The sequence below is a fragment of the Idiotropiscis lumnitzeri genome, chromosome 16 (assembly GCF_059441095.1).
Source record: "Idiotropiscis lumnitzeri isolate Australia: NSW breed Sydney's pygmy pipehorse chromosome 16, RoL_Ilum_1.0, whole genome shotgun sequence".
Lineage (NCBI taxonomy): Eukaryota > Metazoa > Chordata > Actinopteri > Syngnathiformes > Syngnathidae > Idiotropiscis > Idiotropiscis lumnitzeri.
Window position 1 is genome coordinate 13,013,740 of NC_142406.1, and position 13,640 is coordinate 13,027,379.

Here is a 13,640-nt window from a genome sequence, read left to right on the forward strand (position 1 = left end):
TGAAGGTAAAGCATGGACCAAAGGACTAAAATGGAATGTAATTTAACGTAATAATTTTTTTTTTTACTCTTCACATGCAGAGAACAAGGGTCAGCAGTACCTCACTGGTCTTGCCTTGCCATTTTCCATATTCATTCATGTGCCTCTTGAAGTCAAGGAACTGAGTTGAAATAAGTTAAGGAGCTTCATTTAGACTAAAATAGTGCTTTGCCACTTGGGCTGCACGATACTGGAAGAACGTGCATCATGCAATAGAAATTTTTAATAGTGCAATTGCGATACTATTCTGATTTTGTTCACGTACCGAAAGAAATGCTTTCACTACCGAAAGAAATAACAACGATAAACTCATTAGACATACATATACCTTTTTAAAAACGTAGAGCCTGCCTCCCAAAGACGTATTTATACGTCTTAGTTTTTTTTTGTTTTTTGCGTCATAACTCCGTGTTTTTAATAGCATAAGAACACAATATTCTGTTGGCCTCGCAAAATCACACCAGAAAAATGCTGGGATTGAGGGGTTTCCTCTAGTGAAAACATCTGGGATTCATTAAAGATACAATACAAAAAAAAACCATCCCTACTGGCACTTTAAAAATTATGAATGTTTCTCTTATACAGCCTCTCTTACCTTATTTTTAATTGCCAGATGAATAGAAAAAAATAAAGTCATCAATCCACCTCAAGCAAGTTTTCTCCCGTGCAATGATCAGTTTTGGTCATCGTCATTCATCACTTTTTTTTTGTTGTTGTTGTGATGACAACATTGTGTAAATTTTGCATCTCCCTGCCATTGAATCATATAACAGGTTTGGTGATGCTGATTAGAAAGCGGATGCCGCTCCAATTTATCACATCCCATTTGCCGCCTCCCATTCCCATTGCCATCCCGTTGCCAAATGGACAGGCCTGTCAGCGGGATTGAGGCCCTGCGTGAATACGTGCGCGTCCGTGCCGCCTTCACCGCCGCCATAATTACCTCTGTCTGAGGGTAACCAACAGTGGCGGATCTCATTATGCCATGATATGGGTCGCGTCTGCATATACAGGCGCCAAATACACAACGCTCATTTACATATGAATGTGGACTTTGCCGCACACGCGCGGGAAGGCGCACGCCCGTCTATCCGAGTCGCCCACGCGTGCGCACAAACACGGCATTTACATATAAAAGCGTAAATGTGCGACACACACGTTACATGGTACGCACACCCGGCAGCCTTTTCATGCGAGCACATAGGGGCTACTCATAAATTTAGACACTTCTGTCAGAAGGCCCTCGCCAGCAGACAGGGATATGAACCCAATATAGCATACCGAGATAAGCCGCTGACTCTGGAAGCAGAACTAATATTATTTGCACGGTGTTGAACGTTTATCTGGCGCCGCCTGCAAAGTGATGGTTCTGTGTCACTTTTGTTTAATAATGATGTGCCAATAGTAATATGCCTGCCGGCTGGAAACCCATTACAGTTCAAAAGATTATCCAAATACAATCTAATTTGGAATATTGCATTTTGACAGCCTGTGACTCGAGGAGGTTGGACGGTAATGCGATATTTTTTCTTCCTTTTTTAAAAAAATTCCAATTAGCATTTTTAATGCTCAACAAAGAGCCGAGGTGTTCTTCATGGTTCCCGACAAAAAGGAGGAAACTTTTTTTGTTGTTGCTGGTTTGCGCCGTGTTGGCTTTGACATCAAATTGGCGAAGTGAGCTAATCCTTTGATGCTGTTTAAAAAAAAAAAAACTGTCAAAGTGTTGAACTGCTTTTACACTCATCATTCTTATCAGGAACAACAAGTTGCCCTGTGGAGTCTCAGCAGCCTCCTACGGCATGATAATGAGGTAATATGCAAATGAAGCTCAATCGCATGCAAGTAGAAAATGTAAATACTTCACGGTAATTACCTCATATGTTCATGTCATTGTATGTCATCTCATAACTAATACATAAGCAATAAATAGCAAAATCGGTTTAATAAAGCCTAATGATGAGCTTAAAAATGTATTTATTAGGAAAAAAAGGCATCTTTTGAATTGATTTTGAGCAAATATTTTCGGCGGCATGAAGTGGCATGACGTACTTTTGGTTAACAGTTTGTGGGACAATATATCATCATCAGTATTTAAGATATTTCATTTTTTTTTTTAACATTTGCTACGTAAAATGAAATTGAAGTGCATGTATCGAAGTGTTCCAAGCTATAAATATCAGGGATGTAGTTCTCCTAATGAGGCTGATGAAACCGGGTGTCGTCAAGCCAACCGCATCGCCATTCATCTTCAGAGCTTCATCACACATGGACTCATCAAAGACTTCTTGGTGGTAGAATGAATGAATGATAAAGAAACTTCCTCATGAATGCGGACAGACTGACGCTGGACCTTCGCAGAGTAAAAAAATAATAATTACAACCGAGAAAGATTAGCCTGATGACATCGGATCACGTGCATCGTTATACTTGTGCCGCAGCTGAGCGTTGCATTGCGATTGCAAGATTGAATCATCTTTTTGGAACTTTGCTTGAAAGGTTCAAAGTGCCTGCAAGTGAGGTTTGCGACATTTGCAATGAATTTACTAAACATGGTCACAATTATTATGAGGCCCTTTTTTTTTTTGCATGTCTTCCGATATAGTCAGCAATAATAAATAAATAAATAAATAAATGTATTTATATATATATATATAAATATATATATATATACATAAATAAATGTATATACATATATATAAATAAATGTATATATATATAAATTAATAAATTTATATATATAAATTAATTAATTTATTTATTTATTTATATATATATATATATAAATAAAAAATATATATATATAAATAAATAAATATAAGTATATTTATAAGTATATCTGCCAGTCGACCAAGTAGCCAATCTTAGACTTCTCCTCCCACAACAGCGCGAGTCTCATGATGCTTTGCAGTCGGTGGAGCGCATCTGCCTGCATCCTCACAGGAAAGCCTTCCGCCGCTTCCACTTTTCTAGCGCATTACGCACTTACATACACTTGGTAATAAAGCCAGCACGCTCAAATCATGCATGAAAACATGCGCGGCGAGTGTGAAAAGGAGCATGTTGAGAAGCAAAAATTGGTTTGGCGCTGACATCCGGACGCAGGTAGCATGTGGTTGCGGTAGTTTGCTGTGCTCTACAATTGCGCGGCATTATACTGAGCCATGTTTTAAATATTTGTTCTTTGGATCTCTATTGCTAAATTGGAGAAACCAAAACAATACATTGTCCTTCTGCCACTGTTTGACTTCTATGCACAAGCATGATCATGTCACACTTGCATGAAAAAAAAAAGAAGTTGTGGATTAAGTGCTGAGAAAACAAGTCCCACTCACAGCTCTGACTCATTTTGCCAAAGTAGCACAATGTACAAACGCACATGTGCATATTTAACTGTACGTGCTGCGCCCACTTCTTCACGCAATATGAATAATGTTGCATTTTGATGCCTTGTCTGCTACCAGATTGATGATACAACTGCCGGAAACCAAAAACGTACACATTACAACATATGCATTTGTATAATTAAAAAATATATATCTTGCGTTATTAAGGCCATTGTTGCCTGGAGGTGTATCGTAATTCAACCCAAGACAAGTATTGGCAGCGCTGAGAACAAGTGGAACCTTCACGCGGATGAGCTCATTTCTCCACGTATTGACTTTGTTTGTTTGCCTTGGCGAGACACTCGATTGTTATAAATGTGCTTTTCCCCGTCAGCCGCGGAGGCACAACTCTTGCAAAATGCCACCGAGCGCGTCTTCCGGCGGGATGGCGTCACCGCAGTGGCACGATCCAGATTGACATCGTAAAACCTTGTCAGGACACGAGGGTCCAATTTCGAGCCGCTGAGAACTACTCAACTAAACTTGATTTATGGAGCACTCTAAAAACAACCATAGATGCATATAAAGTGGCGTCCGTAAAGTCAAACGAATATGGACGAACTCTGTTTTTTTGGGCATTTTTGGGAATAGTGCAGAAAGGAATAGAGAGAAGGCATCCGTGGGGTGCACCTTGGCCTGGTTGCGAGCTAACTGCAGCTCTTATATTCTGTCAAGCTAAATACTTACCAATTAGGGCATTTTGCTGTCAACGTCTTCTACTTTTCTCATCCAGAGATGCGAGCGCCACCATACACCTTGCACCTGCAGTAAAAAACAACAAAAAAAACAAAACACAAATGCGCTGGTATAATATACATGTAAGCTCAAATTGATATGTGTGCATGTCAGCACATAACGCCAACACTGTCTATCTGCTGAAGCCGCATTTGCCTCAATAAAAATCCTCCCATCAGGGGACTCCTCGTAAATCTGGAAATGTGTCTGCTGGATCCATTTGGTGCATGCATAGAAAAAGCCAGTGACAGCCGATGTTGGCCTTGAGGTGGCCCAGATGAGTCCCACTCATATGCATACGCACATGTGTTTGGGATGTTATTTGCCTTTGTTATTTTCCTGCTGCGGTGAGATTGATTCCTTTCATTTTCGGCCTTCCTGGAAGATGCCCAGTCCTACATTTTATTTCCAAGTGATCAGGTCGACGTTTCATCTGAAGGCCATCCAGCAAAGATGCGATTTGTGTATGCGCGTGATTGGTGTTTGGACGGCCTTGTGATGGGGAATTTTGGAACGCGATTCAACGTGGAGCTGATGATCCGTTCGATATGTGTTGAAAAGTTTCAAAACGTCATTTTTGCCACTTCTCGCGTACTGAACGACGCAAACGCCGCAAGATGTCTTTGTCGAGGTGCTGGTTGATTATCAGGCACGCGTTAAAGTAGGCGTGGGGGAACTACGGCCCGGGGGCCACATGCGGCCCGTTAAACGTTTTAATCCGGCCCGCCAAACTTGAAAAAAAAAATTAATAAATAAACCTTGTTCATGTTTTAGTTTCTAAATACTGACATATATATTGTTGTCATGCTTTTGTTCACTTTCATTTAAAATTAAATATATATTTTTTTTCTCCGATGAGGTGAGGTCAACCAAAACACTCCATCCATCTGCTCCTGGTCCGGCCCCTCTGTTAAATTTTAGAACCCACCAATCAAAAAAGTTTGACAACCCCGACATTAAAGGAAAAACTCAGATTGGTACTGAAGTCGATTATTAATATTTTTTTGTTACAAACGCATTACTCAAATCCAGTACAAGCGCAATATCTGAAATATATGTATAACACTCCGTTTGAGAAGTTATGATGGAACTGCACTGACACACACTCGTGGCGTTTTCTAATAGTTTGATTCTTCCATGTAGCGAAACACACAGTTCACATTCCCATTCTGTCAACAGACGCTCCGTAAATATTTGACCGTTTACTGAAAAGGCATTAAATATGCAGACTGTCATCAATGCCAAATGAAAAGAAAACACATCACGCAAATAGAAACATTGACAAGCCGAATTATAATATTATAATTGGTGTGTGTCGTTGTTCACCTTCGCTGCGGATTTGTCACTGGGACACAATTTATGTGTGTTGCATCTGGAAGCCACAAAAGGCAGGATAAGACCGTTTCCAAGGTGCCCTGGTGAGAGGAAAGCAAGATAAAATAATTTTTGAATGGCCAGCTGTGCTGGAGTAGGAAAAAAAAAAAAAAAGAACATTTCCATGGTTACAAGTCCAGCAAGGTCAGATCCAGGAAGTAAGCGTTGGCTGTTGATTGGCTGTCAGATAATTGCACTCGCCTTTAAGAGAACGCGCAAACACGACCCCCCCCTCCCCCCAACCTCCATCTCGCCCATTTAGAAGCACAATCATTTCAGCCGCCCATTACTTCCTTTATTCAGCAGCTGGGGAGACTTATTGCATGCTGTGATAAATTATGCATTGTGCTCATCTGGTATCTTAAAAATAACCTGTGCATCAAGTCACAGCCGCCCATAAAGCCTCTGTCAATAACCTCCAAGCATCATCTTAATTAGCTGTGAAAAGCCTTTCATTTATTGGCTCCTCAACCGCCTTCCACGTCCACAATAGGTTTGATCACTGAGGACACTAAAGGTTTCATTTTTTTGTTTTTGTTTTTTATTCCCGTCTAATCCTTTTTCAGGGGCGGTAGAAATACTGGCGGCGATCCCGGCATGCACTTTTGACAAGCTGGCACTTCAATAGAGGTTGTTTATAATAAAAAAAAAAGAAAAAAAAAAACGTAATACACTTTTATACTGCAACATAAATTCTTTATCCACACAAACCGTAACTCCGGCTGTTTTACATTCCCGTCCCATAAACCGTGAAAATAAGAAAACAACCCGTAATGTTCTCACTTCATCTTTTAGCGCTCTTAAACGGCTCACAAACACATTTTTAGCGGCGCAATTAAAAGCTAGTTTGGCTAATGCTTAAAGGCAGGTGTTCACGTGGTGCATTTTAATTGCTCAATGAAACGTCTGCTTTGAATGCGGCGCTGCAGGCACGCCGATGGCGGCGTCGGGTTCAGCAGGTCGCCGGAGCCGTCGGCGGGTGCGTTGCATCACGCCGGGCGTCAGATAATGGAGCATTAACATGAATAATGCATGTGGTGTTGACGAGCCCAGGGAAATGCGGCAAGTCTAAATATTCTATAAGGAGAGGAATTCATAGAATAAAATAACACTTTGGGAACTAATGGGCCATCAGGTGTCACATCGGATGATGAAGAGCGCAGATACGTTGAAGTGTACTGATGTGCCGGCGCGGCTCATTATTGCGCATGATGGGCTATGAAGGCTTTTCCAAAATGCAAAAAAAAAAAAATTCAAGTATTCTCAGTCGGACGCTTATTTGTCAGGAAGGTTTATTTTTGAGAACGTTGTAAGGATGTGTAATGGTCACTATAATTAGATTGCAGGTTTTACGTTAACGCACAAAGTTGTCATCATGCAGCTTTTCAAGCGGTGGACAGTTAAAATATTAATCGCAGTGAAAAGTGTTTGGCTGTCACTCCGTTTGATCGTTGCTTTGGAGAACTATGCATAAAAAAAAATAAAATAAATAAAGTCCCAAAAGTAAAGTGAACAGGAAGTGAATGTAAAAATTTAAAAAAAAACGTGTATTGAATCAATTAAGTTGGAGCAACTTTTAAAATATAAATGGCAACAAGGATAGTTAGCACAACAATGCAAGCAGGTTGTCTGCACCAAAACGACTCGCTGAGTTGTTTTTAATTATATTTAGAAGTTGGAGGACAATACGAGGGACACTTTGTTCTGAGAACTCTGTTGTGAAATGCGGGAAAGGCGGTTTTCACAAATTTGGAACGCTCCATCGAATCAGCCAACTTTTTATTTGATCAAAGTTTGCTGCCTTGAGATAACTCATTTTCATTTTCTTTTTTTTTTTAACGGTGAGTTTATTTTGAGTGTTTAGACATGCCAGGCACTGGGTTCTTCTTCTTATATGTATTTTCTTTATTTTTATTTTTTTCCATAATGCCCCCTAGTGGTCAGATTGAGACACCGCATAACTGAAACGCCTTGGCTACTTCAGTAAAATGTGTGTAAAATGTCATTAACACATTCAAGTGAAACTCCAAAACGGTTTTATTTTGTTGCTCGTGATCAATATTAAGATTACTTACATTTGGGCTCGAAAAATTTGCATTAGTAAACTAGTCACTGGACTAGTCTACCGCTAGCTTCCTCTCTTTAAGTGCTGTACTGGGAATTTTTTTTTTTTTTAACACATCTGAATCACAGCTGTTACACTCCTCACCTGCGCTTGACACCTATCATCAGATTAAGATCATATCATGGCGATATCATGTTTAAGCCAAGCTTCTGCTGCAGGGAAACATGGCCGACACATCCCGTTCCATGTGTTAGATACTAAAACAAACCCGCTAAAACCTGCTTTCGTGAAGACCCCCAGGCATGACTTCATTCCATCACGCCCCCCACCCCCCTCTCAAGAGGACACATATCATCATCCGCCGCCTGATTAGCATTTTAACTCCCTGAATTCCCGATTCGGATGTCGTGTATATGCCTATCCTGGGAACGACGTACATATGCCTTACGTAATCCTGCTAAGCATGGCGCTCTATTTGTTTCCATTTTTTTTCAGCATCGCTCCCTCTCACGACTCATCGCTCGCCATCTCAGACAGGCTGACCCAGTTCTGCTCCTTTACCCGGAACAGACTGTTGCCTAGAGGGGAGGCTGGCCGCAACATAAGGCTGCTGCAGAGCCCACTGGTTCAGAGGTCCATCTCAGCGGGCCCCTTTTTCCTCGCCGTCTCCCCTCAAGTCATTATGGAGGATGCGAGAAGAGCGGAGGGGGAGGAGGAGAGCGGGGGGGATGGGGTACGAAGGTGTGGGGGCGATGAATGGCTTCAGGCCCGACGAGGCGCTTCCACTTGTCTGATCGTTCAAGGTCGCAGTGAGCAGATCGATACGCTGATGTATTGGCAAGTGGGGAGCTTGTGTGTGTTGTGTGCGTGCGTGTGTGTGCGTGTGCACATGCTCACCTGCCCAGGGTCACACAGTTACTGTATTTCCACTTCCTTTCCCTGCCACTAGATGTCAGTAGAATGCAGCGAGGGTGTTAGCGAGCGCTTCATCAGCCTGAGCGCCTTTGTGTGAGGCGAGTCCCCGCAGTGGGATAGCAACTGTTAGCAATACATGGGATGAAATGAAACACATCAGAAATGTTGATGATTCCATTATAAGCAAATGCAACACAGTGGAATGAAAACAACACGATAAATATGCATGGAGTGGTGGGTTGGAAGAAAATACAAATTCAACACGTTGTTACTGTACAAAATGTTCCAGGTACTTAACATGATGCAAGAAAGAATTGATTTTTCTTTGCCAAGTTAGCGGCTTCAGGCTGGCGGGGCCGTTTGAGAGCGCCTCATTGTCGCGGTGTGCAAAAGTGGAGTATATCGCTGCCACTGGAGGCGTTATTTTGTCTCGGCATTAGAACGACTCAGCGGTGTTGGATCACATCATATTTATATCATCATTCAGAACTCTTCACTGTGGTGGGTCGAATTTACAATTGGTGTACGTCTACTTAAGTATTGTGTGTAAGTCAGCTTGCCACTGCTTGTATCTGACAATTTTATTTTTAACACTCCAGAAGTGTTGATTCTAGTCGACTCAAATGCAATAACGGGCGAATCAAAGCTGCAGCCCATAAATATTCATGCGACACGAGTATATACAGTAAAAACATTCGTCAGTTCATATTAAATCGACGTTTTTATGAAAGGTAAAGCGCCCTCAGCGCTGTATGCTTGGATACTTCTAAATATTAAAGTTTCGTTGTCACCTTTATCACAGCAGGCGTCTTTGCTTTGAAGCAACAACAGCATCCATATTTAAAAACAACAACATATCGCATGTTTATGCATTAAATATCCCCCTCATAAAGGGCCATCAAAGATTTCATGGGGCTAAGTGTCCCATCGATAAGAAACTTTCATTTAAGGCGCCGCATTCTGTCACGTTGCCTTAAGTCCAATTCTCACCCTGTGGATGTACAGCCTTGCGATGCAATCAAATTACGACGACGCAGAGAATGGCTTTGTTGAGCTACAGACGCATTATCGTAGGAGAAATGGCATTTATCACGGCTATAATTAGATAGCTGACTGTGTCTCATCCAAAAAGACATTAATATATCCTGGTGTAATATTATCACATGGATATATTCTTTCTCGCCACCTAATCTAAATCACCCGCCTAATAGGTCATAATTAATTGTTCCACGATTAATCGAGTGATGTCATAGCGACACGCCTCCAGGGAAAATGAGTGATGTCAGATTCCAGGAATGGTGCCTTCCAGTGTCACGGTATGTTCCAGATGTACAGTATCAGTACAGTAATCTCATCAAGCTCATCAGCCGGCGACTCGTCAGCTTGATCACTTGAAGAGCGTGACCGTGCGATTACCGCCGATTAGCTCAGGTCAAAAGGTTCAAACATTATTGAGGAGGATATTACGCCGCGGCGAGACATGAATATTTAACTGTCTCATTTTTGCTCTTTGGCGAACCGGAGCCAGACGAGATGATGATTAGCCTCGCGGACAAGGCTAACGACTTGGGATGGATTGGAGTGGATGGCCGTTGAATGGCTTGATGACATGGAGTGGACGGTCTCGTTCACGTAATGTGCGCTGGATGGAGGACAGGGCTTGAGCCGGCCAATTAAATTCGAGTGGGGGACTTGAGACATGTGACTCTCATATGCTTTCCTTTCAAGATGACACATGGCTCTTCAAATTTCAGCCCTGGGCGACGGTACTCCAAAAATGTTGTTCCTCCCATGATATTGAATAATCAGAATCAAGGACCAAATATCGGATTAAAAAAACAAGACTCCAGAGAACCTTATGGGAATCATTTTTAACACTATGAATTAACTCTGATATCCAGGGTGGTCAATACCATTGACGGATAAATACGTCATTTTTTTTTTTTTTTACTCAGCTGGTAGTGAATGAGTTAAGGTGAAATTATTACATATTTCTGCTTGAATTGATATCCTATTATGAATTTAGAGACAAAGCTTGAAACCTAATTTGGGATGTGTACATGGAGAGAGGTGCGAGCTGTACTTTTTTATTTTTTTGCCACTTGTGGAAACCATCAGCAGACACTACACTGGCACTTGATTCATCGGCTTTTACCAGAGCAACATATCAACACCCCCCAGATTTATGAGGTAAATGTGTTAGCATTGGACTCCACGTTTTGTGGAGGCGCCAAAAACGTTGGGAGACATTGCGAGTCAAATCGTTTTACTTCATGCATGCAGCTTGGACGGAAGACTAGCGTGCCTGTTCTCTCCAGAAGTTTCCGAATGACTTGCGTGACGACAGTTATTGGCTTAACACCGGTTCATTGAGCTATTAATCACATGTGAATACAACAGTCGCCCCCCTACCCCTACCCACCCCAATGACCTGCATTGACTTAAAAACAGATTCACAGTAACAAACAAAACAAAATGTTTCCATCTGGCTGGAGAATGCAACGTTCTCTTTACTTTTACGTTCTGGTTTATTTCAGTTCGCAAAGCGATTGGTGTTACACAACAGACTTGCCACATCATTATAGAAGGGACACTCGCCAAAATGGAAAGAAATCCCATCAGTCCGAAGCAATTGATTTTTTTTTCCTCTGTGAAAACGCTCAGTTTTCATCGCCGTTGTCATCAATTTAATATTTATCGTTACCATATGTTTAAAAAAAATACAAAAATATTTTGCTTTGACATTAGAGTGCAATTTTTCACGGTAGAGTTAATTTTGTTTTGTTTTTGGATTTTTAAATAGTTTTAATTAATTTTTAGAGCAGGGTTGTTCCTTTTAATTGTTTTTATTTTTACAAAAATGCTTTGTTTTAACTGGAGTTTATATTAGTTTTAGTTTTTTAAATATATGGAGTATTTAATGACAAAGACGAAAACAAAGGAACTTTTGGCTTTTTTTTAATTTTATTGAATTTGTAAAAATATTTTTTAATTATAATTTAATTATTTTATTCCAGTTATCCCATTCATTGTTGTTTACTATAACAACCTCGTTCGCCAGTCAACCGCGGAAAACAATAACCAATAGCAGCACGTTAGCTCCGGCCCTCGCACTGGATCTCATTAGAATGCGCAGCTGTACCTAATAAAGAGTCCAGGGAGTGTATGGAGAGCGCTGTTAAAGAGAGGTTAGGTCTCTTATTCTCACTTCTGGCAAAGCGCTGCTTGTCGTCCCACACCAACAGGCCAAAACAAATACTGATGAGCTGTGGGAGAGTCGATGCTGCTGCTGCTGGGTGTGCATTAACCTGGTTAAAACCACCTCAGAGACATCCGTGAGGACATATTCGCTCATTTATGTTTCATGTGAAGTACTTTTAATCACCTTGTTTTCCAAATGTGCTATACAAATACGTTTGCCTTGCTTACACACAAACACAAATGCATATTTTAACCACCTTGCAAGTGTTGGCGCTCTCGCTTGACAACCATCTGCCCCTTTGTTTCACACAGCATTACAACCACTGCCAGAGACTGCCTGCGTGTGTGTGTGTGTGTGTGCATCTGCAAGTGCATGTGTGTTATCACTGGCGGGCACACACGCTTCTATATCCAGAGTGTGTGCTGGCTGCCAAGTGTCCATTTGGTTGGGGAGTTTTTGCCAAGGTGAGGTGGAGGTCAATGTTGCACAGCTGAATCATTGAGTAGCACTGAGATGAGACGCTGCCAAGCCTGGCAAGTGACTACATAACACCATGTCATCATCTGCGTACTAGATATACCAATTCTCAAAACAGGATTGATGGGAATAAATGATATCATTGGAGTATTGTGAATCGGAGCCTCACATCATTCCGGGCAGTATTCGGGTGTACCTAATGAAGTGTCCCGTGAGTGCAAAAGATGTTTTTCACATTAAGTTGGTGGTCAAGTTTTTTTTTTTTTTTTTCTGCATGGGGCAAAAGATGCTAAGTCCCCACTGAGCGTTTCTGCTTTCATTTTTGGATCTAATCAATAATGGATGGAACTCCCACCGCTTTCCACCCGGGCATCGCTTGGAGCGTAAAAAAGGAAAAAAAATAAATAAATCTTGGAAAAGCAGCTGCAATCCTGCCGGTGTCGCGTTTGACCGCCAATTAGCGGCGATGTTTGACAGTCGCGTGCTGACTCGGGACTGTTTGGAGGCCGGAGAGAAAGACGCACACATGCGCGTTGTGACAGGCACCACCGGGGACCCTCTGACCTACTCTCCTAACCACTTTATTGATCTGCGGGCCAAAGATGTGAGCGCCTATTGAGGTCATCATTAATGATTTATCCTATCTAGAAAATGTCAAATGTGGCTTGGGAGCACAAACATGAACACGTTAGATGTTATGGACTCATAAACATGTGAGAGCTTTGAAGGAATTCTCCGTGCATCTATATATGAATCATACATGCGAGCGGAGAAGAGGCCCGAGTACAGAGGCGGCTTTACCATAGAGTGAAGCAATCATTTCATCACAATTTAGCTCAGATGCTGTCAGTCACTTTGCGCAGGACTCCCACTGAGAGATATATGTTATTCTGAATAATCTTCCACTTGGCCCCATCGCTCTCCCTCGCTTTCTGCCTGCCAGTGGAAATCAATAAGGCCATATAAGAACAGGGCATGCGTGTCATATGCAGTCTAAGACCATGTGATGTTTGCAGACTATAATGTTGACTTTCGATAAATATTCTAGCACACACACACATACACATATATATATATATATATATATATATATATATATATATATATATATAAATAAATTTAAAAAATATATATATAAAAAAAAATATATATAAATAAATTATATATATATGTATATATATATATAAATAAATACAAAATTGTTTTTATATAAATAAATAAAAAAAAATATATAAATAAAAACAAAATAATAATAATAAAATATATATATATATATATATATATATATATATATATATATATATATATATATATATTATATTATATGATGCATTAGGTATTCCACCTGGACTTCCACTCATGCGCGGCGTCCCACAGGGACAGATCGAATGCACTCTGAGACACGCAATCACTCTGTAGTCTCAGCGTCCCCCCACCCCCCGTGTGTGAC

General features: G+C 41.0%; 1 protein-coding gene across 11 annotated transcripts in view; it reads right to left on the reverse strand.

Moving 5' to 3' along the window:
* LOC148321520 (uncharacterized) overlaps positions 1-13,640 on the reverse strand; it is a 106,065-nt gene that overhangs the window by 13,002 nt on the left and 79,423 nt on the right. For 8 of the 11 annotated variants that reach the window (XR_015846851.1, XR_015846850.1, XR_015846846.1 and 5 more), the window contains 3 exons: positions 8,494-8,634; positions 5,484-5,572; positions 4,110-4,184 (listed from right to left, as the gene is read on the reverse strand). Coding sequence is in view for 1 of the 11 variants with exons in the window: in XM_088318532.1 (XP_088174658.1) it covers positions 4,113-4,184; positions 5,484-5,572 (161 nt within the window). In the remaining 10 variants the exon portion in view is untranslated. Of the gene's footprint in view, positions 1-100; positions 161-4,109; positions 4,185-5,483; positions 5,573-8,493; positions 8,635-13,640 lie in introns of those variants that run through there. The other 3 variants (XM_088318532.1, XR_015846842.1, XR_015846845.1) reach the window with 3 other exon arrangements.